The 24,793-nt window shown below is 42.0% G+C and overlaps 1 protein-coding gene across 3 annotated transcripts in view; it reads left to right on the forward strand.

The window, feature by feature from the left end:
- LOC125902793 (cadherin-6-like) overlaps nt 1–24,793 on the forward strand; it is a 335,431-nt gene that overhangs the window by 221,605 nt on the left and 89,033 nt on the right. For all 3 annotated transcript variants that reach the window (XM_049599398.1, XM_049599397.1, XM_049599399.1), the window contains one exon: nt 23,366–23,553. In XM_049599398.1, the coding sequence (XP_049455355.1) occupies nt 23,366–23,553 (188 nt within the window). The remainder of the gene's footprint in view (nt 1–23,365; nt 23,554–24,793) is intronic.

Raw genomic sequence — 24,793 nt, forward strand, 5'->3', positions numbered from 1 at the left:
GAGCAGCTGCACAAAAAAGGAAGAACACTATGAAAAAATGATGGTGGGGGCAGCACCTCACGGGGCCATATATGCTGTCTTCTCATTGGGAACAATGAAAAAAGATGCTTGGCCAGTTTGTTGTGGTGAGTTTTGTTTGGTACCAATAACAAAGTATAGTTAACAGTAATTTGATTTGATTTGGTTTGGTCTAATATGGCTATTTGGTATGTCAGTGGTTGTTCATTGGTTTAGTTGGGTTTCAGATCTGAAACATGAGTTCACGGTTGAGTTCACTTCACAGCTGGACAGCTGGCCTAATACAGAGAAACATATGTCCATACAGAAATGTCATATAGGTAGTATAATGATAAGCGGGTGACGGCAGCTACAGCTGTAGTACTGTGATAATTTGTGTCGTGTGTATACACATCAGTCCATCCTTTATCTCACACTCTCTCTGTGGATACACACACACTCAGATATATGTATACCAGAACAGTGGCAGGTTGAGTACTGTCTAGCTGCCAGAGTGGATGACACCTGCTGTGTCACAGCAGCATATAATTACACACTCAAGTAATACACACCACTAGATCTCAGAGATCAAGTGCTTGCACTCCATTCAGTGACTCAAACGAGCGTGGTTTTTCATACAGAACAAGGAGGCTGTATTTGTTTCACAGTGAGGAGGAAAACTCTCAGCAACGGCCATCTCAAACTGCCATAACAAACTGATGGCAAAACACAGTGTTAGCGCTTATTCCAGAGAACAATGGGATACATCACACTCACAAAAATACATTAAAACGCTTTTTTTAGTGATAGTCAGCAGTCTGGCGGAGACATTGTTCCAGCGCCTGGCTTCCATCAGCATTTGCACTACTTTTTTGGGGTTTTTTGGACCAAGAATGCTTCTTTTGTTCTTGTTGTCTACCTGTCTTAAGTTCTAAGACAACAGAAAGGTGTTGTTCCTTTATTCAACATTTATGCTGTCATAAGATTTTTTTCAAGGGGAGACAAACTTTCTCGATGTCTTGTTTTGGTTTATGTGGTGCATCTATTTTTGATGACCTGCTTTACCTGCTCCAATACTGACTCACACTACATGAAAGGATGGATTAATAGAGTTTGATCAATATTAGTCGCCACCCACTGACCCAGGTGGTGATGCTCCAGCTTTTGTGGTAGTCGGGCATATTTGTGCAACTCTTAATCATAGTAACATTCTAAAGGGACCTCACAGGACCACATTAGACAAGACAGACAAACACCTGCCCAAGTGACAACAGAAAAAATCCCCCCACAACCCCAAAGGAAAAAAAATAATGAAACCTTGAGAGGGATTATGTGAGCCAAACCCCCCTCCCAGGATTAAAGGCCGGAAGGAGCAAATGACAAGGTAGTGGATAATTGATACAATCAGACATTCACTCTGAAAAATAATTCTTGGGGTTAGTGGATAATAGGGCTGTCAACAAATATTCTGAATTCAAATTTAAATTCGAATTTGAAAAAAAAAGAACCTTCGATTGTGGAGCAAAAAAAAAAAAAAAAACAGCACCGCAGCTGTCCTCTTTGCGAGTGGGCGTTGGCCTGGGCCGCTGCACTGAATGTACAGCATAGGTCACACCGCCCGCGGAAGTGCTGCAAAGCGCAGCGCACACATAGACCTGATGCCGAAACGGGGCAGGGCGTGAGCTGGCCACGGAGCTGCATGGCGTGGCACAACATGGGTGCTGAAAGGAAACTGGCTCTGCTTCGAGGTTATTTGCAGCGCTTCCGCGGGCGGTGTGGCCTGATGGGTCAGAGAGGGGGGGCGAGCAAGAGGTCCGCGGTCGTTTATAATGTAATGTTATAGATAATTGTTTTATGTGTTTTAATGTGTAGGTATGTAAATGTTTTCAAACGTTTATGTTGAAATAAAAATACCTACAAGTAGTTATGTTTCCTTGTATTAAGACATATACAAGTATGTTTCCTTGTAGTAGTTTGCCCTCTTGTGGACATAATGCGAAAAAAATTCGAATGGTTCGAACCTATGAGTTATTTTTAGAAGGAATAGTCGAATGTCATTTTTGAGCAATTTTGACAGCCCTAGTGGATAACGCTTAAAATAAATATGTTTTGAGCATAAAAAATGTTTCATTAACATGTTTTAGTCAGTTGACAACTTATTTTTGACATTTTTGAGTAGGATAGAGTAAAATAAATAAGTTAGAATATCTTAAATAAGCAGTTTTTTTATAGCAATTTTATAAGTTTAGTGCAGCTACACTGTGCAACATGGATCCAGTAATCCTTGGTACGACATCGAGTTTGATGTATGCAGACTGTACGATGACAGCACCTTGTGAATCCCAGGCTGCGATGTACAATGCAGTAGTTTCCAATACTGAATGCACAAGGATGCTGCACAAATTATTACTTCTCAAACTGTGAAGCTCAACATAGAGGGTCACCAGGGATGAAACTTTGATTTCAGAGGTGGGGGGGATACAACTGACATAACTTGACAATACTGGAAATAAGGGGTGTCCCTCAGTGTAATTTCGAGTTAAAATTAAGCTTGAATTATTGATTATCTGCCCTACACCTCAAAGCAATATGAAGTTCAAAATATGTATAAAACTACAGCCTAGAGGCTCTTTAAATACAAAGTTGTCAGAAATTTCACAGGTTCAGGTGATTACAGGTACAGTTCAGACCATCAAATTAATCAAGAAATGTTGCATAGAAACAATAAAGATTGGGCAATAAAGCAAAATCTGTAAAATGAACAGTATGATGGAGCAGGGACCCCCTACTATATATATTGTATATTAAATTGTGTTTTATATTAAACTGGACCTAGTACCATGTATAAACATACCTTGTTATTATGCATTCAATACTAAGCTATTCAGATAATACACAGGTTCATATATTCATGTTTTTATTTTAAACATGTGCAAGATACAGTGAGTAGGGTGGCCTTCCCACTGCCATTTATAAACATATCTTGTCAGCTGATACCAACACCAATATCAACACTGTCTGTCAATTACATGCTAATCAAGCATGAAAGCTATTCAAATTGACGTTTCTATTTTAAACATAAATGTGAAAACAAAAGTGAGTGATGGCCTATTATTGCTAGTGTTGTCACAATACTAAAATATCAAACTTGATACCGACAGACAGACAGATATTCATGCATGGCCCTCCACAACATAATGCAGAAACAGAATAAAAAAAGAGCTATCAATGCACAGAAGCATAATAAGTGACATTAACAATATCTATCAACACACACACTATCTCTCTACCAGCATCTTTCATTTTAGTTTGTCTTTAACAGTGTGCTGTTAGCCCCGCAAAAGCAATCATAAACCATAATAGCGGTGAATGAGAGAGAATAGGCCTGATTTAGATGTTTAAACAGGAGCTTTACTGCTTGTACTTGCCATGTTCACGTCACGTCGCGTGTGTGTGCGTCCAGGGGTACGTCCCAAGTCCCTTAAAGGGATAGTTTGACATTTTGGCAAATTCGCCTATTGCCATAATCCCTATAGTCATATGAGTAGGTACATTACCTTTAATTGTCAGTGCCTGCTGTTCTGAGATCAGTGGGGCAGAGCTGCCCACTGAAATGGAGATGAACGGTACAGCCCCCTCTCTCCCTCAAAACTAATCAAATACACCATCAAATGACTCCAAAATGCTCTTGTGGACAACTTGTAGCTTACACATTCACCACGCTATGAAATAATAATGTATAATTAAGCAACATTACAACACATGAAGCAAATACTCGGAACTACTTTCTTGAGTAAACCACTGGGCAGAGTGACACAGTGCGCACCTGAAACAGTGCCGTTGCTTGCAGCCTTGCATTTGCGGTATCGTCAGCTGGACGCAGCTGGAGTGTTGTTGTAAATCATGGTTTATACATGTATTGTAAAAGGTTGCAGTAACAAGCTGAAGCCATGGAGCAGAGTGAAGTTTCACATAGTACATACCAAAAATACGGACAGGATGAAACAATGGCTATTTGTGCTGGACATCGACACCAACACGCCTGTGGAAATGGTCCGGAAAATGTTTGTTTGCTCCAACCATTTTTTACCAGAGGACTACAGTGAAAGGATGGAGCGCAGAAGCTCAGGAATGGTTCAAACACTTTTCTTGAAAGAGAGCATCTGTCGGCATCACAAAACGAGCAGAGATGGTAAGTGATTGTTGTGTATTTTGCTCAGCAATCTCTCTGCTGTAACGTTACCTCCATGTTGAGTAACATTAGCTGGTTCCATGTCATTGGTCCGACAGTCCATTGGTCCGACATCCCGTTGTTCCAATATGTGATTATACTAGGCTATACTGTATTTGTGTACCATAGAGGATCAGGAAACGCAACAAAAGTTCCCCCACTCCCAAAAGTGGGGGAACTCCGAATGGAATGGAATGGTTGTGACATCTAGTGTTGTCACGGTACCAAAATTGGGATCCACGGTACGATACCAGTGAAAGTAACACGGTTCTGAGTAGTATCAGGATACCACAGCAAAAATGAGGCAGATGTGCCTTTTGTCATTTATAAAAAGATAAATCACTTTTCTATAATACATCAATGATATTTCAATGGAATAAATTACTTACTGACTTATTCATACTTCAAAAACAGCATCAATAAGTGATTAACATAGGGGGGATCAAAATAAAATAAATAAATAAAATAAAAATCAACCAGCCACCCTCCTCCCCTGACAGTCCCTTCATAAGTAAAGAACAGTCCCTAAAGTGCGGTGAGGTTTGTGGGCCGTTACCTGCCACAAAGATGTGAACGGCTCGTTTTTCCTCTGACACGCCACATACAGTGTGCCACCACAGCTCAGTTGTCCAGGTACTACTGGGCAGTCATGACACCAACGAAAGAGGAAATTACTGGACCTGGAGTCGGACTTCTCTGTCGCCGGTAAGCCGTTATGTTGCGACGCGGAGTTCACGGGATTTGCGTGGAGCGCATGGACACTCACCCTTGGCTTCTTTGTCTCCAAATCTTCAGTCCATAAATTAGTCTCTACTCCGCTGTGTAGGTATGTTACCACCAGACATCTGTGCCTGCTGCAGCGGAGCTGTCCTTTCCTTACGTCATAGATTAATTGGCGCGGTCGCGATTGGACAGCCTTACTGGCTACAAAGATGCAGATGAAAGGTTTGAATATTAATTCAAATTGTGGGCATACTCAGTAGCGACTTGTGATTTTAAAAGTAGCAAAGTAGATTACATGGTGTAAATTGTACTCAAGTATGAGTAAAATTACACACTTGAAAAAAATACAAAAAGTACGAGTACCCAAAAAATCTACTTAATTACAGTAATGTGAGTATTTGTAATTTGTTACTTCCACCCCTGGTTTCAAGTAACTAGTGACATAAAAATAATAGTTAGCATGTTAGCCGTTAGCCTAGATACAGCCGGGGTGCATAGAAGCGTCAGACCTGTTAAAACGTAAGTGAACGGGCAACCTTCAAGTGCAAAGTTAGTCCACTAAACAAGCTTTTTTTCCACAAAGACTGCCTCATATCTGTATCTCATATGCTCATAAATGTCATAGAACATATAGAAAACGACATGTAAACATGTTGTCTTACCTTACCGGTGTGTTGCCATGTTTGTTTACCATTTAGCTCTGCTTTCCAAAGCGTGGAATGTCACTTGTCACTAGTCACTTGAAACAAATTTAGGACGACAGGAGACAGGTTGAAATAAACCGAAACTTCCCTTTAAGAGACATGAGACGGACTTACTCTGAAGCGTCACGTAAAGCGACGTCCTTTTCTGATGACGGCGTCACAGCTGGATCTGCTGCATAACGAGAGCCAGCGCTTGGCGTACATCCCAAGTCACATTATATTCGCTGATCAAAGCCGTAACCCCCACCCCCCGCCGTCATGACTTTGGTCATACACTTTTGCATGTATTACCATTGTCATTGAGTCATTTGCCGAAGTTTGTCGCAATTAAAGAACGGTCTGTAAGCCCTGCCACTGTCACTGTGATGAGCATCATTATAATTATTATTATCATCATCATTATTATGACTATTATTAAATCCACTCGTTCAACAAGTCAGCTGCTGAGTGAATAAGACATATCAGACCGTCAGTCTACCTCAATCAATTCAATTTTATTTATAAAGCCCAATATCGCAAATCACAATTTGCCTCACAGGGCTTTACAGCATATGACATCCCTCTGTCCTTAGGACCCTCACAGAGGATAAGGAAAAACTCCCCCAACAAAAAACTTTAACGGGGGAAAAAAAACGGTAGAAACCTCAGGAAGAGCAGCTGAGGAGGGATCCCTCTTCCAGGACAGACAGACGTGCAATAGATGTCGTACAGAACAGATCGGCATAATAAATTAACAGTAATCCGTATGACACATTGAGACAGAAAGAGTGTGTGTGTGTGTGTGTGTGTGTGTGTGTGTGTGTGTGTGCGTGTGCGTGGTGTTATATCAACACGTGTGGTTCTGGACATGAGCAGCTGCACATTTAACAGCCATACATCACTGACAGTCAGCTGAACAACGCAATGGGTTGTGAAAGAAATAAACTTAATTACAACATGACATTCTTGCACGAAATATCATTAATGTTACTCTTTGTAGTCACGTAGGCATGTGAATTACAGCGTTTCATTGCAAGGAATGCATGTAACGGGTACACTTGCGCTGTTTCTCCACCATCTCGTTCAAATGAGCCAGATGTAGGGGGTGGGTATTTATACATCAGGGCCTCAAGCTGAAAAAGACTTCCTGTTAGGAACCTCTTGTGTTACCTTACTCATCGCACCTAACAGATCCCTCCTAACTCCTAACGCTAACGCTAACATGAGACAGCCTTAAAGATAACGGACCTCGAACGACTTCCGGTTCAAGTAAGGAGTTAGGAGTTAGAAGTATAAAATTAAGGACTTGGGACGTACCCCAGGTCCAGGCTGCTGCTGTGAGGTGAGAAGCTGCCTGTCTGCAGCGATTCCTGTATAATATGGTCAGAGTCGGCTGATATTTGCGCGAACCGGCAGATCAAAGGATGGCACTTTCAGTATTGATACCCGTGCAAGTTGATATTTAAATCGATACTAAGTTTTAGTATCTTTTGATAACACTACTGGAGACTGAATAGGTTCTTGGCCAATCATGGGGAACCTGACAGAGCCAGCATGTAACATGCGGACGCAAGATTGGCAGAGCAGCGATACGGGGCTGTGCGTGAACCGGTGCCCAATTTGAGAGAGCTCCTGTGTGTAGCTGAATGTGTGCATTTCTGACTGAAAGATAACATCTTCTACCTCCATTTATCCATTTGCTACAATATGTTGGATTAATGTTAATGTGTATTTAAAGACATTATAATTTGTGGAAAAAAAATTGGGGAAAAAAAATTATAAAAAAATTGTCCAATCAACCAAAAATGTCACGACCCATCTGCAGTAACTCAGTCGCGAACCCCCTGTTGAAGACCTCTGCTCTAAAGGGAAACAGGCTTCAGTTTGAGTGGCCGTTTTCCGTGTGGTCCTAGTGATTGTTGTGTCTCAGTTTATTAGCGCGTAACATTGTTTTTGGACGGTAAAAAGTGCAGGGGACCAAAACTGCCTCCTGAAAAAGCGCAGGGGACATCATCCTCTGGCAAGGCTTCTGCTGCCACAATTCCACAAGGTTTTCCTCTCTGCTGGAATCCCACACATTTCTTTTAGCACGTTTTGCCTCCATGGCAAGCTGCTATTCATCTGTATGTTTGGGTTTAATGCCAGTGCATCATTTTATGCTGCATTTCTATTGGTTGGTTAGTAGACGTAGGTCATAACAGCAGTCACACTGTGAGATGGTCATCTCAAATTTCTGATACTGTCAAAATTTTATCACAGGCTGTCTTTGATTGCAAGACCTGTGCGATGTAGGACCACTGTTTTAGAGCCATGACCAAAGATATGCTGGTAATCTTTTGTCTGGGACAGCCCAAACTTGCAAAATGTATACCATGCTTTAGGCTCTAATGAAAGATCTGCACATACTGAGTTAACTTGTAAACACTAAAACATTAAGTCAATCAATCAATTCAATCAATTTTATTTATAAAGCCCAATGTCACAAATCACAATTTTCCTCACAGGGCTTTACAGCATACAACATCCCTCTGTCCTTTGGACCCTCACAGCTGATAAGGAAAAACTCCCCCCAAAAACCCCTTAAACAGGCAAAAACAACGGTAGAAACCTCAGGAAGAGCAACTGAGGAGGGATCCCTTTTCCAGCACGGACAGACAAGCAATAGATGTCGTACAGAACAGATCAACATAATAAATTAACAGTAAACTGTATGACACAATGAGACAGAGAGACAGAGAGAGAGAGAGAGAGAGAGACAGAGACAGAGACAGAGAGAGATGCAGGATAGACGGTAATGGCAGTAGCTTACAACAACATTAATGAAAGTAATAATATTATAATTAATAATAATATATTAATATCTGATAGTATACATGTGTGACAATAATCATATGTGTATAATAACAGTAGACGTATGACTAATGATAACAGCAGCAGCAGGAGGCATCTGGCAGGACCACGGCAGCAGCACAACCACACACGTCACACTATCCAGGCACCGCTGCAATACGAGTTAACCTGAGTAAGTAAGTTAACAGAGGTCATATCAGAGGTAAAAAAAAAACACTTTGAAACGGAAAGGTGCCAAGTTCTTATGGACTCCCCAGTGTCAGGAAGCTTTTGAGGCCCTGAAAGAACATCTTGTCTCCCCACCGGCACTGGGCCATCCGGACTTCAACCTCCCATTCATCGTTTACACTGATGCCAGTGATGTTGGCTTGGGGGCTGTGCTCGCTCAACAAACTGGTCTGGGAACTGAGCAAGTTCTGGCCTTCGCCAGCCGCACTTTAAATCAGGCAGAGCGGAACTACTCCACAACAGAGCAAGAATGCCTCGCAGTCGTCTGGGCCCTGGAGAAGTGGAGGTATTACCTGGAGGGAAGGCATTTCACGTGATGACGGACCATTCATCCCTTGTTTGGGTCTTCAGGACTCAAAAACCCAGCACTCGCCTCATTCGGTGGGCTCTTCGCCTCTAGGAGTTTTCCTTTATGGTTGAATACCGTAAAGGAAAGTATAACACTGTCCCAGATGCTCTGTCCAGAGCTCCCCTAGGAGCACCCCAGTACCCACTTGTCACTTGTGCTGCTGTGCTTTGTTCCAAGAGGGACACCTCCAAAGATCTCCAAGTCACAGACGAGGACATCTGGGGCCTCATGTACAAAGGGTGCGTACGCACAAAAACGTGGCGTACGTCCTTTTCCACGGCAAAGTTCAGATATATCAAGAGTGAAATGACCGTGGAAATGTGCGGTGCCTCACGCCAACGTCATGGCTGGCGTACGTATGTTTCTACAGCTGTTGATCCTTTGGCGACACTTAGAGGTGATGCTGGGAAACTGTTATAATAAATAAATGTGAAAACAATTAGTCCTCAAGAGTGATGTGCACATCAGAGACACATGAACAATTAACACACCCACGTGTTTGCTATTAGATTAGTGGATATAAAAGCATGAGCAAAGTGGTGCCAAAAATACCGTTAACAACGTTTTAGCAGTATTTGCCGCATTGGTTCCCGAGGGCAATCCTCCTGGAACTGTGCGCAGAGCTGCGGCCGACCTTGGAACGTGATACAGCCAGGAGCCATGCGCTGCCTGTATCCATACAAGTGCTGACCACACCGGGACTCCTAGCAACACAGGCATTCCGGAGGGAGCTGGCCGACCAATTGGGACTGTTATAATAAATAAATGTGTCATGAGTCATGCCAGCTGTGTGGGACGGAATTATCCGCATGTCAGCCAGGTATATCAAATTCCCATATGCAGCTGAACAGGCCAACATTAAAGCGCAATTTGCAGCGAGAGACGGTTTTCCTAATGTTATCGGAGCTATCGACTGCACACTATAAAAGTGCCATCGCAGGATGAATTTGTTTTTGTCAACAGGAAGCATTTTCATTCGATCAATGTACAGATCATTTGTGATGCGCAAATGCAGTTAACCAACATTGTGGCGAGGTGGCCTGGTTCAACGCACGATTCATACATTCTGAGTAACAGCATGGTTGGGAACAGACTACAAGCTGGCACTGTGCGCGATGGGTGGCTTCTTGGTGAGTAAATAATTTATTTGTTTAATTGTCCTAATATTAATCCCCATGATGCGCACTGAACATGTCCACCCCCAAATATTATCCTGCCTTCATAGCATCAGTAGTAGTCAGTGGTTAAAGTTAGTGACTTGTTGTTTTTTAAACTACAGCTTCAGAGCTTTCGAACAAGCCCCTGATTGTCTCTGTGTGTAAAGTACTCATGTCAATAAACCCGTGCGTAAAGTGCGACATTTCCTAATCAGCCTCACCTTTTCCCGGCACTTCTGCATTCATTTACAACAATACTGTGTGATCCGTGTAAGTGGTGTATAAAATTAACAAATATAAACTGTAAATCCAGTTCATATAATTAATTGTCTGCTTTCAACTGACCCCAGGCAACTCTCTGTTCAGACGGGTGAGCTCCTCCTCTCTTGTCCCCCCGCCTGTTTTGGCCACACTTTGGCGGTGGGCAGCCCTCCTCTGCTTCACGTCCACCTTAATGTCGGACCACTTCATTTTTAATTCTGCGTGTGTACGCTTTTCTGACCCCACTGCATTGACAGCCTCACACACACTCTCCCACTCACTCCTCTTGCGTTTTGTATTGATGCCGGAGGACAGCGTGCCAAAAAGTACATCTTTGCGCGCCTCCACTTAAATGAGTAGCGCTTCCAATTCGCATTCTGTGAAGATTTTTTTCCCATCTTCTTCATTCTTTTGTTTTAGTTTTCTGATCGTGCAGAGAGGGCAATCTCAGGTGCAGGGTTCATTTAAATATGATTTGCATATTTAAATGGGGGCGTGGACAGGGAGGGGTCGGGTACTCCAGCATGTGCGCTCAATTCCACGATGATTGAGAGGTACAAAGGAAATGTGCTTGGATTCATGTGTACGCACAGATTCATACATCTGGATATTTTTGTACGTACGACATTTTCTGGATTCAAGCGTACGCCATGTTTCAGTAGGAAATCCACGCAGGTCTTTGTACATGAGGCCCCTGGAAGGCTCAAAAGGATGACTCTGTCCGGTCTTTGTACAACAGGATCATGGAAGCATGGGAGGTACGTGAAAATCCAACCACCAAGTTCACCGTATTAGAGGACAAGGTGTACCGGGTGGTACAGTTCCCTCACAAGACCCTCTATCAAATATACATTCCATTTTCACTCCGCAAACAGCTTCTCCACCATTACCATGATGGTCCTCTGTCTGGGCATCTGGGGAGATGTAAGACATACAAGAGGCTACAAGCCCGCGTATACTGGCCGAAGATGAGCCTGGATGTGAGAGAATACGTGGAGTGTTGCCATGTTTGTCAGCTCTACAAACCGGAGACCTGGAAACCTTCTGGGAAGCTCCAAGAGACCATGGTGAATGGACCCTGGGAAATGTTAGGAGTCAACCTTATGGGACCATTCCCTCGAAGCTGCAATGGCAACCTCTATCTTGTTTGTGGACTACTATACCCGATGGGTTGAGATGTTTCCCAGCTGAGACCGTATCCCAGATTCTCATCAGAGAAATTCTGACTCGTTGGGGGGTGCCCACTTACATCCTGTCCGACCAAGGCTCCCAATTTGTTTCATCTATCTTTGAGGATACATGCAAGCGGTGGAACCTCAACCAAAAACGAGCCTCGCCCTACCATCCTCAGACGAACCTGATGGAGAGAGTTAACCGCAATGTTAAGGCCATGATTGCTTCCTATGTGGAGGAGAAACACAAGAGCTGGGACGAGTATTCTGTTTTGCCTTGAACTCAGCAGTACATGAGTTGATGGGAGTCACCCCTGCAGATCTCAACCTCAGGCATCCTCTGAAAGGGCCCTTGGATGATGAGCTGAGGCCACAGTTCAGTAACCCTGACACTCTTGCATATACCACTGCTGACCAGATATCAGAGTTCAGGAAGATTGTCAGCAGCAACCTGGAGAAGGCAAAACAAAGGCAAAAACGTAACCACGATAAAGGGAGGAGAGACAGCGAGTATGCAGAGCAGGATCGTATCTGGATTTGGACTCACCCTTACTCGAGAGCTGACCAGTCCTGTTCAGCCAAACTTGCCCCCCCGGTGGAAGGGTCCTTATCGGGTCATCCGGAAAACCGGACCTCTAAACTTTCAGGTGGTCCTGGAGGACTCTGGAGAGGACCTGCGTGTGGTTAATGTGGCACAGATGAAACCTTGCTACCCCACTGTGGAACAGCTTGACCGGGAACAACGTCGGCGGGTTCTTGAGATTTTCCAGGAGGAGAGTGATGACGATGAGTTCCAGGGATTCCCTGCCTCCGATGTGAAGGATGGCATGGTCAGGGACAGAAACACATGAGCTGTCATGGCAAGCCTTCCCTATGTTCAGGCTTTTCACAAGGGGGAAGGAGTGTGACAGCCTGTGAGCCAGGTGCTCAATGTACCCCCTGGACGCACCTATTTACACACCCACTACTCACTGATTTGTCCGTGGTTTGCGGCTTCATTCAAAGTAATCTGCTTCTGTGTTCAGTCCTGGCACTCTGTGAGAGGAGTTGCTGCAACAGCACGCAGCAGGAGACTGAACCACACAGGGGGTGAGACTTTTCTTACTGGTTATGTCTGACAAACCATCTGACAAACCATCATCCTATGATCAGGCTGCTCACTCAAATGGCCCTCCAAACTGAGGTTGTTTGGTTGTGTTTCCTGTAGGCACCGGGTTTACCCCTGGAGTGCTGAGGTCTTCAGGAAACACAACCAAACAACCTCAGTTTGGAGGGCCATTTGAGCAATACACCATCACAGTGTGAAAAACACATTTTAACAAGATACACAGTACAAAACAAAAGCATTACTTTTAAGTCAACACAAAATCATTCACTCCCGGTCGTCAGTCACATCAGTCAGTACAGAATCCGTTCCGGATTTTCCTTCTGCTGGTGCCTTTAGACTGACTCCGCATATGGTCACGTCAGCTGACAGCTTGAGCAATATGGCGCTAGAGGTAGTGAGTCAGTATTAAGTAGTTAGCAGCCTGATCATAGGATGATGGTTTGTCAGATGGTTTGTCAGACATAACCAGTAAGAAAAGTCTCACCATGGGTTTCTTCCTCTTCCTGCGTGGTTCAGTCTCCTGCTGCGTGCTGCTGCAGCGACTCCTCTCACAGAGTGCCAGGACTGAACACGGAAGCAGATTACTTTGAATGAAGCCGCAAACCATGGACAAATCAGTGAGTAGTGGGTGTGTAAATAGGTGTGTCCAGGGGGTACGTCGGGCACCTGGCTCACAGGCTGTCACAACACTCACTCCCCTCATCATCACTACTACTCTCCTCTCAACACTGATGTAATGTGAGCTGCTTCCCGCCAGGAATTTTGGGCCCCATGAAAAAAAAAATCACATCGGGACCCCCTGCACAGCTGTTGTCACCACATCTCTAGGACCTAACTGACCCATTAAAAGCTTTACATAACTCTCACTTTGAAGGCTTGCAACTGTCTTGCTTCTTGTAGTTCAATACTACCAGTACAATATTTACTGCTAGTGAGTTGTACATGTAACAGTCTGCATACAGTATGCAGTTCACTATTTGATGCAAGATTAAAAGCCACAATAAAAAAATGTGCTAAAGGCCATCTTTTACAGTCTAAATGTAGTTTTTATTGTAAAATCCCATTAATGAAAGACTTAAAAAAATAACTTAAATATACATTATATGTGTGTGTATGCTGCTCAAATAAAATGTCCTTCATGGCAATAATAAAGTCTGTATCTATAGATGTCATTTAACAGCCATAATTCAATCTAAATGAAAGCATCTAACTGGATTATTTTAATATTGCCTATAACTTTAATACAGGCAGAGTTAGGCTACTTAATGTTCCCAACTGCCCAGCATCCAGTACAGACAGTTGTGGCTGTTTTTGTTTCATAATAATCATTATGTGGAAAAATAATTTGTTTGAATTTCTGTCATTAAAAAATATTTCGTTTTCTTGTTTTGTAATGGTAAAAAAGAGCAAGAGAGAGAGATAAATTCCCTGCAATGATGCTAACTGGCATGTCATTCAACACAATGTTGCTCACCTTCTTCATTGGGACGAGGAGGGGTAAAGTTATGGGGAGACAGGGCTGCTGCTTCTGACTCATCTGTTGTTGAGTCTGGTAAAAGGGGCAGGGACAACTGATTTAATATGATTATCCTGCTAAACATTTACCTGCACTGATTAAATGTAGGTTAAAAAGGAGTGAAATGTAGGCTAACACTAGTCTGTAGCTAGCTTATTTCACTATGGACATTAAGCTAACAGGTTCATTTCTACCACTCAAAGACTATAGGCTACCCACCTTTCTTGGAGAAAAACTGGGTCACATATTGACACCCTTTCTTTTGCCTCTCCTCTCTCTCCTTTCTCTCTTTCCTTTTTTTGAAAACCGGATTTTCTTTTAGTACTGGGTAGCATTTATTTATTTATTTATTTTATTTATTTGTTTATTTTTAAAAATGGGACAGAACATATTAATGAACATTAACAATGTAAATATGTAAGAGACTGTAGCCAAGCGGCTAATTTCCATCCCTTGTCCCATTGGCAGGTAGGTGTTCAGGGAGAGAAAGAGATTTTAGTACTGGGTAGCATGATGATGACTGTAGTGTTCTAGCGTAACTGCTGACTGCTACTAGGCACTGTCACCGTCAGTGCGCTAAGGCAGGACCAAACCATTTCAGTCAGTAAATATGGATGTTTACTTTTTGATCAATGGGGATATTTGACTTTTACTGCCAAAAATAAGTAAAAACAAAGACATCATTTATTCATTTTATTACTATATTTGAAAAAAAAAAATCTTAATGATGATGGTTTAATAATTTTATATTAATTTTTACCTATTTTTGGGGCCCCTGTCAATCAGGGGCCCTTGGAATCGTCCTAACTTTTCTCCCCTATATGGCGCCACTGCATAGGAGAAGGACGCTTTTGCAGGTTGTAGGCCTGATGTCGCTGGCAATGCATAGTTTGATCCAGTGAGTCATTGTCAGGTGTGAGACAGATTTTACACTTTTTCTCAGTTTGTGCTACTTGGAAGCACTGGCCCACCTGCAGGTCATGTGCAGTTCTTCCATGACCGTGGAGAGTAAAGGTTTTTTTTTTTCTTGTACCTCTGAGATGGCATCTGTGAACTAACTTGTAGTTTTACTGTCCATAATACTGTCTGTCAGCATGAGCAGAGCTGTAATTAGAGTAGGGTTTCTCAGTAGAGACAGTACTACACCCCAGGGGGCAATCAGAGAATGTGCCAGGGCACCAGCAATGTTTTTGATAGGGGGGCATTTAAGTGTCCTTGAGGTGCGTTTATGTGTGCCTGCATTTTAAGGCCAGTATAGTCCTAGATGCACATGTTCAAAATTTTATTATTTGTCAGATCAAGTCACTTTCATTTGTTTAGCACATTTAAAAACAAAGTTTTTTTTTAACCAAAGTGCTTTCCAGTCAAGGCAGATGGATTAGGATCTGCTCCAACACAGGTTAACATGATAAAAGAAGTAAAAGGTGCTTAAAATGCAGCAATACATAATGCAATGCAGTAAAATAACTGTATAGCTAAGGCAGGAGTAAAATGAAAAATGCTTTGAACAACTCACATAACAAAACCAAGAGCAATGTCAGGAAAGGTTAAAATTAAACAATACTAAAAGGTTGTTAAAAAAAAAGTTAGCCTCAGGCTAAGCTCAAGGCAAGTGAAAAAAGATGTGTCTTAATTGTGATTTAAAATTTTTAACAGGACTTAATGTGAGACGGGAGACTATTCTAGTGCATAGGAGTATAGTTTGGAGGCATGAGTGAGGGACTATCAGACTTGCTTTTACCAACATCATCTGGAGCTGAAGCTTTCAGGCTGTCTGTACGTATGTAAGTCTGTTCATCTGTCTGTCCATATGTCCATCCCATTCTCATGAACCCAATATCTCAAGAACGCCAATTTCATCAAATTTGGTGCAAACATCCACTTTGAATCAAAGATAAAGAATTTGATAGTCAGCGGTCAAGGTCACTGCAACCTGATCTTTTTTACTTCTCCAAACAGGTATCCCAAAAAAATTTCCTCAAATTTGGCTTAAATGTCCAATTATACTTAACAATAAACTCATTAGTTTTTGGTGGTCTAAGGTCAAGGTCACTGTGACCTCATCTGTCATATTCTTGTGAAAACGGTGTATTGAGAATACCTCAAGGGAATTTCTTTAAATTTGGCACAAACATCCACTTGGATTTAAAAATGAAGTGAATAGAATTTGGTGGCCTGGGGTCAAAGGTCAAGGCCACTGTGACCTCACAAAACATTTTCTGGCTATAACTCAAGAATTCTTACACTAATTACATTAATTAACAAAACTTCACACAAATGTCTATTAGCATATAATGATGAAGTGTTGACATTTTATATCCAAAAGGTCAAAGGTCAATTTCACTTTGACATCATAATGTTCTGCATAAGACACTTTACTGGCCATTACGCAACTTCGTATCTCAGGAACAGAAGGGGAGACATTTGGTCAAATACTGAATTGATGAGACTAATCTTGGGTGCCCACCTTGGAACTGTGTTGATTGTATAGATCTTCAGTGACGTCGGATAGATGTGTGTGAAGCATCCATGTTTTTGTAACTTGACAGGTTCATTGAGGCATACAACCAGGAGGCAGTAATTCTAGTTTGCATTACAATCAATCAATCAATCAATCAATCAATCAATCAATCAATTTTGTTCATAAAGCCCAAATATCACAAATCACAGTTTGGCTCACAGGGCTTTACAGCATACAACATTTCTCTGTCTTCTGGACCCTCGCAGCAGATGAGGAAAAACTCCCCCAAAAAAACCTTTAACGGGGGGGAGTTGCAACAAGAGTTGCTGACATGCTGACGTATTGCGGTAAGCGTGTTGTGTCATTTCCGGTGTTTCTGTGATAGCGTCTCTGTGCTGCTCTAGTGAACTCTACCAGCTTTCTTTCTGCTTTTCCTCACTTCGGTTGCTTAACGTCTAATTCAAGTCTTAACCCACACTAGTTCTGTTTAAGTACTCATAGCTCTCCTCTTTTTTACGACTTTCTTGCTAATCTCTTAGCTGTTGTTTGCACGTTACTAGCCTTGTTAGCTACATTAGCTTAATAGTTAGCGATGGCTTCTCCTTCTCCTGCTCTTTCTTGCTCAGTGTGCCAAATGTTCAATTATGCCTCTGCCTCCTTTAGTGACAGTGGTAATTGTAATAAGTGTAGTTTATTTGCTGCATTGGAGGTGAGGCTCAGTGAATTAGAAGCACGGCTCTGCACCATGGAAAATCACTCGGTAGCTGTGGTAGTTAGCCAGTCCCCTGTAGCCCCCGTGCAGCTGGGAGGCTGGGTAACTGTCCAGGAGAAGCATAGCTCCAAGCCGAAGTCCACAGTTCACCACCAGCCTGTTCACGTTTCTAACCTTTTTTCCCCACTCAGCGACACACCCGCTGAGGAGAAAACTCTAGTTATTGGCAGCTCTATTCTGAGGAACATGAAGTTAGCAACACCAGTGGCCATAGTCAAATGTATCCCTGGGGCCAGAGCAAATCAAATTTAAAACTGCTGGCTAAAGCTAAACGTAGATTTAGTAAGATCGTTATTCACATCGGCGGCAACGACACCCAGTTACGCCAATCGGAGGTCACTAAAATTAATATTGCCTTGGTGTGTGAATACGCAAAAACTATGCCGGACTCCGTAGTTTTCTCTGGACCCCTCCCAAATCTGACCACTGATGACATGTTTAGCTGCATGTCATCATTTAATCGCTGGCTGTCCAGGTGGTGTCCAGCAAACAATGTGGGTTTCATTAACCATTGGCAAACTTTCTGGGGAAAACCTGGTCTTATTAGGAGAGACGGCATTCATCCTACTTTGGATGGAGCTGCACTCATATCGAGAAATCTGGCAAAGTTTATTAGTAATCCAAAACCCTGAAAACCCAGAGTTGAGATTAGGACTTAGAGTCGCAGTCCTATACGCTTCTCTGAGCTTCTAGTGCAGTTATCCACCCATAGTTCTATACAAACGGTGTCTGTCCCTCGACCACCTAAATTATCTAAATCTAAAATTAAACAAAGAGGAGTTGTGCATAACAACCTCATAAAAATTAAAACCTCTTCTGTGACAGAAAGACAAAACAGGAGAATTAAATGCGGACTGTTAAATATCAGGTCTCTATCGTCTAAAGCAGTGTTAGTAAACGAATTAATATCAGATAATCATATTGATTTACTCAGTCTCACTGAAACCTGGCTGTGTCAAGACGAATATGTTAGTCTAAATGAATCCACTCCTCCCAGTCATAATAATACCCACATTCCTCGAGGCAGCGGCCAAGGAGGGTGAGTTGCAGACATTTTTAGCTCTAGTCTGTTAATCAGCCCTAAACCTAAACTAGATTATAATTCATTTGAAAGCCTTGTTCTTAGTCTTTTACATCTGACCTGGAAAACCTTGCAGCCACTTTTATTTGTTATAGTGTACCGTGCTCCTGGCCCGTATTCTGAATTTGTATCTGAATTCTCAGAGTTTTTATCCAGTTTAGTTCTTAAATCAGATAAAGTTATTATTGTAGGTGATTTTGACATCCATGTTGATGTTGATAATAACTCCCTGGCTACCGTGTTTATCTCATTGTTAGACTCCATTGGCTTTAGTCCGGGTGTACATGAACACACTCACTGTTTTAACCATACCCTCGATCTAGTTCTGACGTATGGAATTGAAATTGATAACCTAACTTTCCACAGAATCCCTCCCTATCGGATCATTATTTGATTACTTTTGATTTCTTTTTACTTGATTACACGCCACTCAGCAACAGTTACTCTACTGCTGTCGCAAAATTTAAGGAAATGATTCCTCCGTTGTTAAATTTAATACCATGTCGTTTTATTGTTTTATTTTATCATGTGTTTTTAGAGAGGGATGTTTATATTTATTTAATTTATATTTGTGTATTTAACTTCCTTGCCTGTACAGCACTTTGGTCAACTGAGGTTGTTTTTAATGTGCTATAGAAATAAACTTGACTTGACTTGACTTGACCATGTCCTTCAGTAACAGAGGTTTCCCATACCGACTTTAACCTTTCCCGAATTGATCATCTTGTCTATAGCGGCGTAGGCTCGCTGCGAACAACACTCGACTCCGTAGCACCTCTTAAAAAGGAGTTAACAAAGCAAAGAAAGTTCGCTCCTTGGTATAACTTGCAAACCCGTGAGTTAAAACAAATATCATGAAAATTTGAAAGGAATTGGCGATTAACCAAACTGGAAGAATCTTGTTTAATCTGGGCAGACAAACTCAAAACGTATAAGAGGGGCCTCCGCAATGCCAGAGCAAACTATTACTCAGCTTTGATAGAAGAAAATAAGAACAACCCCAGGTTTCTTTTCAGCACTGTAGCCAGGCTGACTGAGAGTCAAAGCTCTATTGAGCCTTGTATTCCTTTAGCCCTTAGCAGTAATGATTTTATGAGCTTTTTTAATGACAAAATTCTAACTATTAGAGGCAGAATTCATGACCTCCTGTCCTCAGATAGTACCTATCTGCCCTCAAACACAGCTGTAAGACCATATTTAGATTGCTTCTCCCCGATTTCTCTTCAAGAATTGACTGCAGTGATTTCTTCATCTAAATCATCAACGTGTCTCTTAGACCCCATCCCAACTAGGCTACTTAAGGAAGTCTTACCTTTAGTTAACACTCATATATTAGATATGATCAATATATCCTTATTAACAGGCTATGTACCACAGTCTTTTAAGGTAGCTGTAATTAAACTTCTCCTAAAAAAGCCCACCCTAGACCCAAGAGGTGTTAGTCAACTGTAGACCAATATCTAATCTTCCCTTTCTTTCAAAGATCCAAAGAAGATGAGAAAGTAGTCACAGATCAGCTGTGTGATTTTCTCCATGATAATAATTTATTTGAGGAATTTCACTCAGGATTTAGAGTGCATCATAGCACTGAGACAGCACTAGTTAAAATTACAAATGACCTTCTGATTGCTTCAGACAAAGGACTCGTCTCTGTACTTGTTTTATTAGATCTTAGTGCGGCATTCGACACAATTGACCATCAAATTCAGCTACAGGGACTGGAACATTTAATTGGCCTAAAAGGTTCTGCACTAAGCTGGTTTAAATCTTATTTATCTGATCATTTTCAGTTTGTTCATGTTCATAATGAATCATCCTTACATACTTGTAAGTTTGTTTTGGAGTTCCGCAAGGTTCTGTGCTTTGACAAATCCTATTTACTCTATATATGCTTCCTTCAGGTAACATCATTAGAAATCACTCTATAAATTTCCATTGTTATGCGGATGATACTCAGTTGTATTTATCGATGAAGCCAGAAGAAACTAATCAATTAACTAAACTCCATAACTGCCTTAAAGACATAAAAACTTGGATGACCACCAATTTCCTGATGTTAAATTCAGACAAAACTGAAGTTATTGTTCTTGGCCCCAAACAACTCAGAGACTCTTTATCTGATGACATAGTTTCTCTAGATGGCATTGCTCTGGCCTCTAGCACTACCGTAAGAAACCTCGGAGTGATATTTGATCAAGATTTGTCTTTTAATTCTCATTTAACAACAAACCTCACGGACTGCATTTTTTCATCTGCATAATATTGCGAAAATTAGGCCTACCCTGCCCCAAAAAGATGCAGAAAAATTGGTCCACACTTTTGTTACCTCTAGACTGGATTACTGTAACTCCCTATTATCAGGTAGCTCTAATAAGTCTTTAAAAACTCTCCAGCTAATTCAGAATGCAGCGGCACGTGTACTAACAGGAACTAAGAAACGAGATCATATTTCTCCTGTTTTAGCTTCTCTGCACTGGCTCCCTGTAAAATCCAGAATTGAATTTAAAATCCTACTGTTAACTTATAAAGCTCTAAATGGTCAGGCTCCATCATATCTTAGAGAGCTCATAGTGCCATATTATCCCACCAGAACACTGCGCTCTGAGAATGCAGGGTTAATCATGGTCCCTAAAGTCTTCCAAAAGTAGATCAGGAGTCAGAGCCTTCAGCTATCAGGCTCCTCTCCTGTGGAATCATCTTCCTGTTACCGTCCGGGAGGCAGACACCGTCTCCACATTTAAGACTAGACTTAAGACTTTCCTCCTTTTTCCTTGCATTGTACCAGCCCCTAGTTAGGCTGACTTAGGCCTAGTCTGCCAGGGAACCTCCTATAATACACCGGGCACCTTCTCTCCTTCTCTCCTTCTCTCTCTCTCTCTCATGTCCTGTTACTGCATCTTGCTAACTCGGCCATACTGCATGTCACTAACTCAGCTTCTTCTCTGGAGCCTTTGTGCTCCACTGTCTCGCAGGTTAACTTTCATCACAGCGGTGCCTGGATATTGTGACATGTGTGGTTGTGCTGCTGCCGTGGTCCTGCCTGATGCCTCCTGCTGCTGCTGTTATCATTAGTCATACTTCCACTGTTACTATACACATATGATTATTGTCACATCCATAAACTAAATCAGATGTTAATATTTACTTTCAACATATTGTACCACAATAGCCAGAATCATAATTATAATATGGTAGTGATGGTAGCTATTTTGGATTTTGAGATCTCACAAATTTAGAGAAATTTTCTTACTTTAATAGATTAAAGAATCCATTGAGAAGCAAACCTCAGCTTTTCACCATCATGGAATCACTGGACATGACCCAGCTATATGGCATTCACACTAGGCAATTTGAGTGGCACCATCCCTCTTGTTAGCAAAATGACCATAATGTGTCCCCCATGTTAACTTGCCATCCGTGTCCCTCCCCGGGGGTCCAAACCTATATACCATCCTTCCAGACCCAGACTTATAAGTGATAAATTATTGAGAATTATTACAACCTGGGGGCAGCATGGCGGTGTAGTGGTAAGCACTGTTGCCTCACAGCAAGAAGGTCTCCAGGTTCAAACCAGCCAGCCCTTCTATGTGGAATTTGCATGTTCTTCCCATGTTAGCGTGACTTTTCTCTGGGCTCTCCATCCTTCTCTCCCTTGTGGTCCTCCCACAGTCCAAAGACATGCAGGTTAGGTCAATTTGTGACTTTTAATTGCCCCTAAGTTTGAATATGAGAGAGATTGTTTGTCTGTCTCTGTGTGTCAGCCCTGTGATAGTCTGCCAATCTGTCCAAAGTGTACCCTGCCTCTCACCCAATGTCAGCTTGGTTAGGCTCTAATACCCCGTGACCCTGAAGAGGATAAGTGGTTATAGATAATGAATAAATGAATTTATAACATTTTGATGAAGCATTTTTTGTAGCTAAAAATGACCTTTTGTGCATTCATGTTACAATGTAATTTACTGGGAATATATGCTTGCATGTATTCGACTGGCCAGCACAGCACCTTGCTGGATGATATGATGTTTCTTTACAGCAAAACTTGAATCAAGTTCAACTTTTTGTTTTTGAGTCATTTGCACTGGCTTACGCACTGCATTGAGGCTGCTTCAGTTTACATAAATGAGAGGGCTACACATTTTCACAAAGTTCACAAGTCATTCTATCTGTGGACTTACCTTTGAAAATTTGGCATGGCCCTAAAAGTAATGCAGTGTGGGAAGTGGCCCAGTCCAGATGCTTTCCCAACCAAATTGGAGGATTAGCTGATACCTGGCACATTGTTGGTTTTATAAGCCTCTGCATCCGCGTGCCTGTGAGGAAATTTTTTAAATTTTGGCCCAAATGTCCACTTGAACTCAAAGATGAAATGATTAGATTTTAGTGGCAAAAGGTCAAAAGTCAAGGTCACTATGACTTTGCATCTATCTCATTCTTGTGAATGTGATATCTCAAGAACACCAGGACAGGGCGTCGGTGGCTTAGTGGTAGAGCAGGCACCCCATGTACAAGGCTGTTGCCGCAGCGGCCCAGGTTCGTCTCTAGCCTGTGGCCCTTTGCTGCATGTCACTCCCCCCCCTTTCACGCTTGTCTGTCCTGTACATTAATGGCTAAAAAGCCCCAAAAAATATCTTAAATATATAAGTTATTTTACACATGGAGGATACTAGCAGCAACAAAGTGTGAAAAAAAGACAACAAACAAACAACTCAGCTCCCAGCATTACCTTGCATCAGTTATATATCAAGCAACTAATGGTCTTATTTTCTGTGTTTTCAGGTATTTACCAATTCAGAGTTCCAGAGTCCTCCAAGTCTGGGACTTCAGTTGGAAGAATTGTAGCCACAGACAGAGACATCGGCAAGAACGCTGAGATGTATTTCACCATCGTCAGTGGAGATGGCATGGACATGTTTGACATCTCCACTGACAAAGACACCCAGGAGGGAGTCATCAGCGTCAGCAAGGTGAGAGGGAAGATATCTAAACTGTGGACAGTGTCAGAGTACTAATCACATTTATAAACAGTTTGTGTTGCATTAATGTGAAAGCCAGATTTACAAACAGGAACAATTAGAAGTAAACACAATAACAGTCTGAATAAATTAAATGATGCATTAAATACACCTTAATATGAAATGTAAGATAGTGAATTGAATAGCAACAGATTAAATTCTAGCAGCAGTGTACAGAATAGCACAGAATAAAATGCAGAGTTCAAACTGCATCTTTTGTAAATATCATGAAATCTCTTGCTTTTCTGATGCTTACCTTTAATTGAGACCATAGGCGGAAATCACGGGGGGACGGCCCCACCCCCACCCCCCACCCCAATATATAATTTGGGAAAACTTTATGTAACCCAGGTTATTTTCAGTAGTTATGGAGTTTACATACTTTCAATTCTTCCTTGAAGGCATCGTGAGCAAGGTAGACAGACTTACTGGCTGCGCAAAGAAACTCCTCCCAACTGTAACTCCCCCATGTTGACGGCAGAGCATGAAGCAAGGGCAGGTGTCTAACAAACCAGTGTTGCCAACTTAGTGACTGTGATATTTAGCAACCTTTCAGACCCCTTTAGTGACTCTTTTTCAAAAAGCGACTAGCGACAAATCTAGCGACTTTTTCTGATGTTATTGGAGACTTTGACGTGAAAGCATGTATCGTTCTTATTCTTCTCAACGAACAGCAGATGCTGCCGTGGGCTCCTCCCCCGCCCTAAAGCACTTACAGGCGGACCAATCCTCCCTCCCAGCAGCAGTCAGAGCAGGAGATGTTAACCCCTCCGTGTCTAGACCCCAAGTGAATCGTGCATGCGCAGAGCCACCGCTGGCTGATCCCGACCTGGCTTGCAGTCAGGGCGGGATGTAAATGTAAAATTTTCTTTGTCTAATGTAAATCACTGAAAGAAGGTTCATTTGTAGTTCTAAACATATTCAGGGTGTTTTTTACTCAGTTTTTGTCTCTCCCACGACGTTATTCCTCTCACCTACAGCTTTCATTACAATTACATGCATATGGACAATTATGCAAATTAGGCGATGACGTCATTTAGTGACTTTAAGCGACTTTTAGGACAGCCAATAGCTACTTAGTGTAAGAAACATGTAATTAGACCCGGAGAGACAAGATAACTTCACGAATATTGAAGTGAAAGTCGGCAGAGCTACTGAGTGTTGAGTTACTGTGTGGGAGAGGATTTCATGG

This window comes from Epinephelus fuscoguttatus, linkage group LG15 (assembly GCF_011397635.1).
Source record: "Epinephelus fuscoguttatus linkage group LG15, E.fuscoguttatus.final_Chr_v1".
Taxonomy (NCBI): domain Eukaryota; kingdom Metazoa; phylum Chordata; class Actinopteri; order Perciformes; family Serranidae; genus Epinephelus; species Epinephelus fuscoguttatus.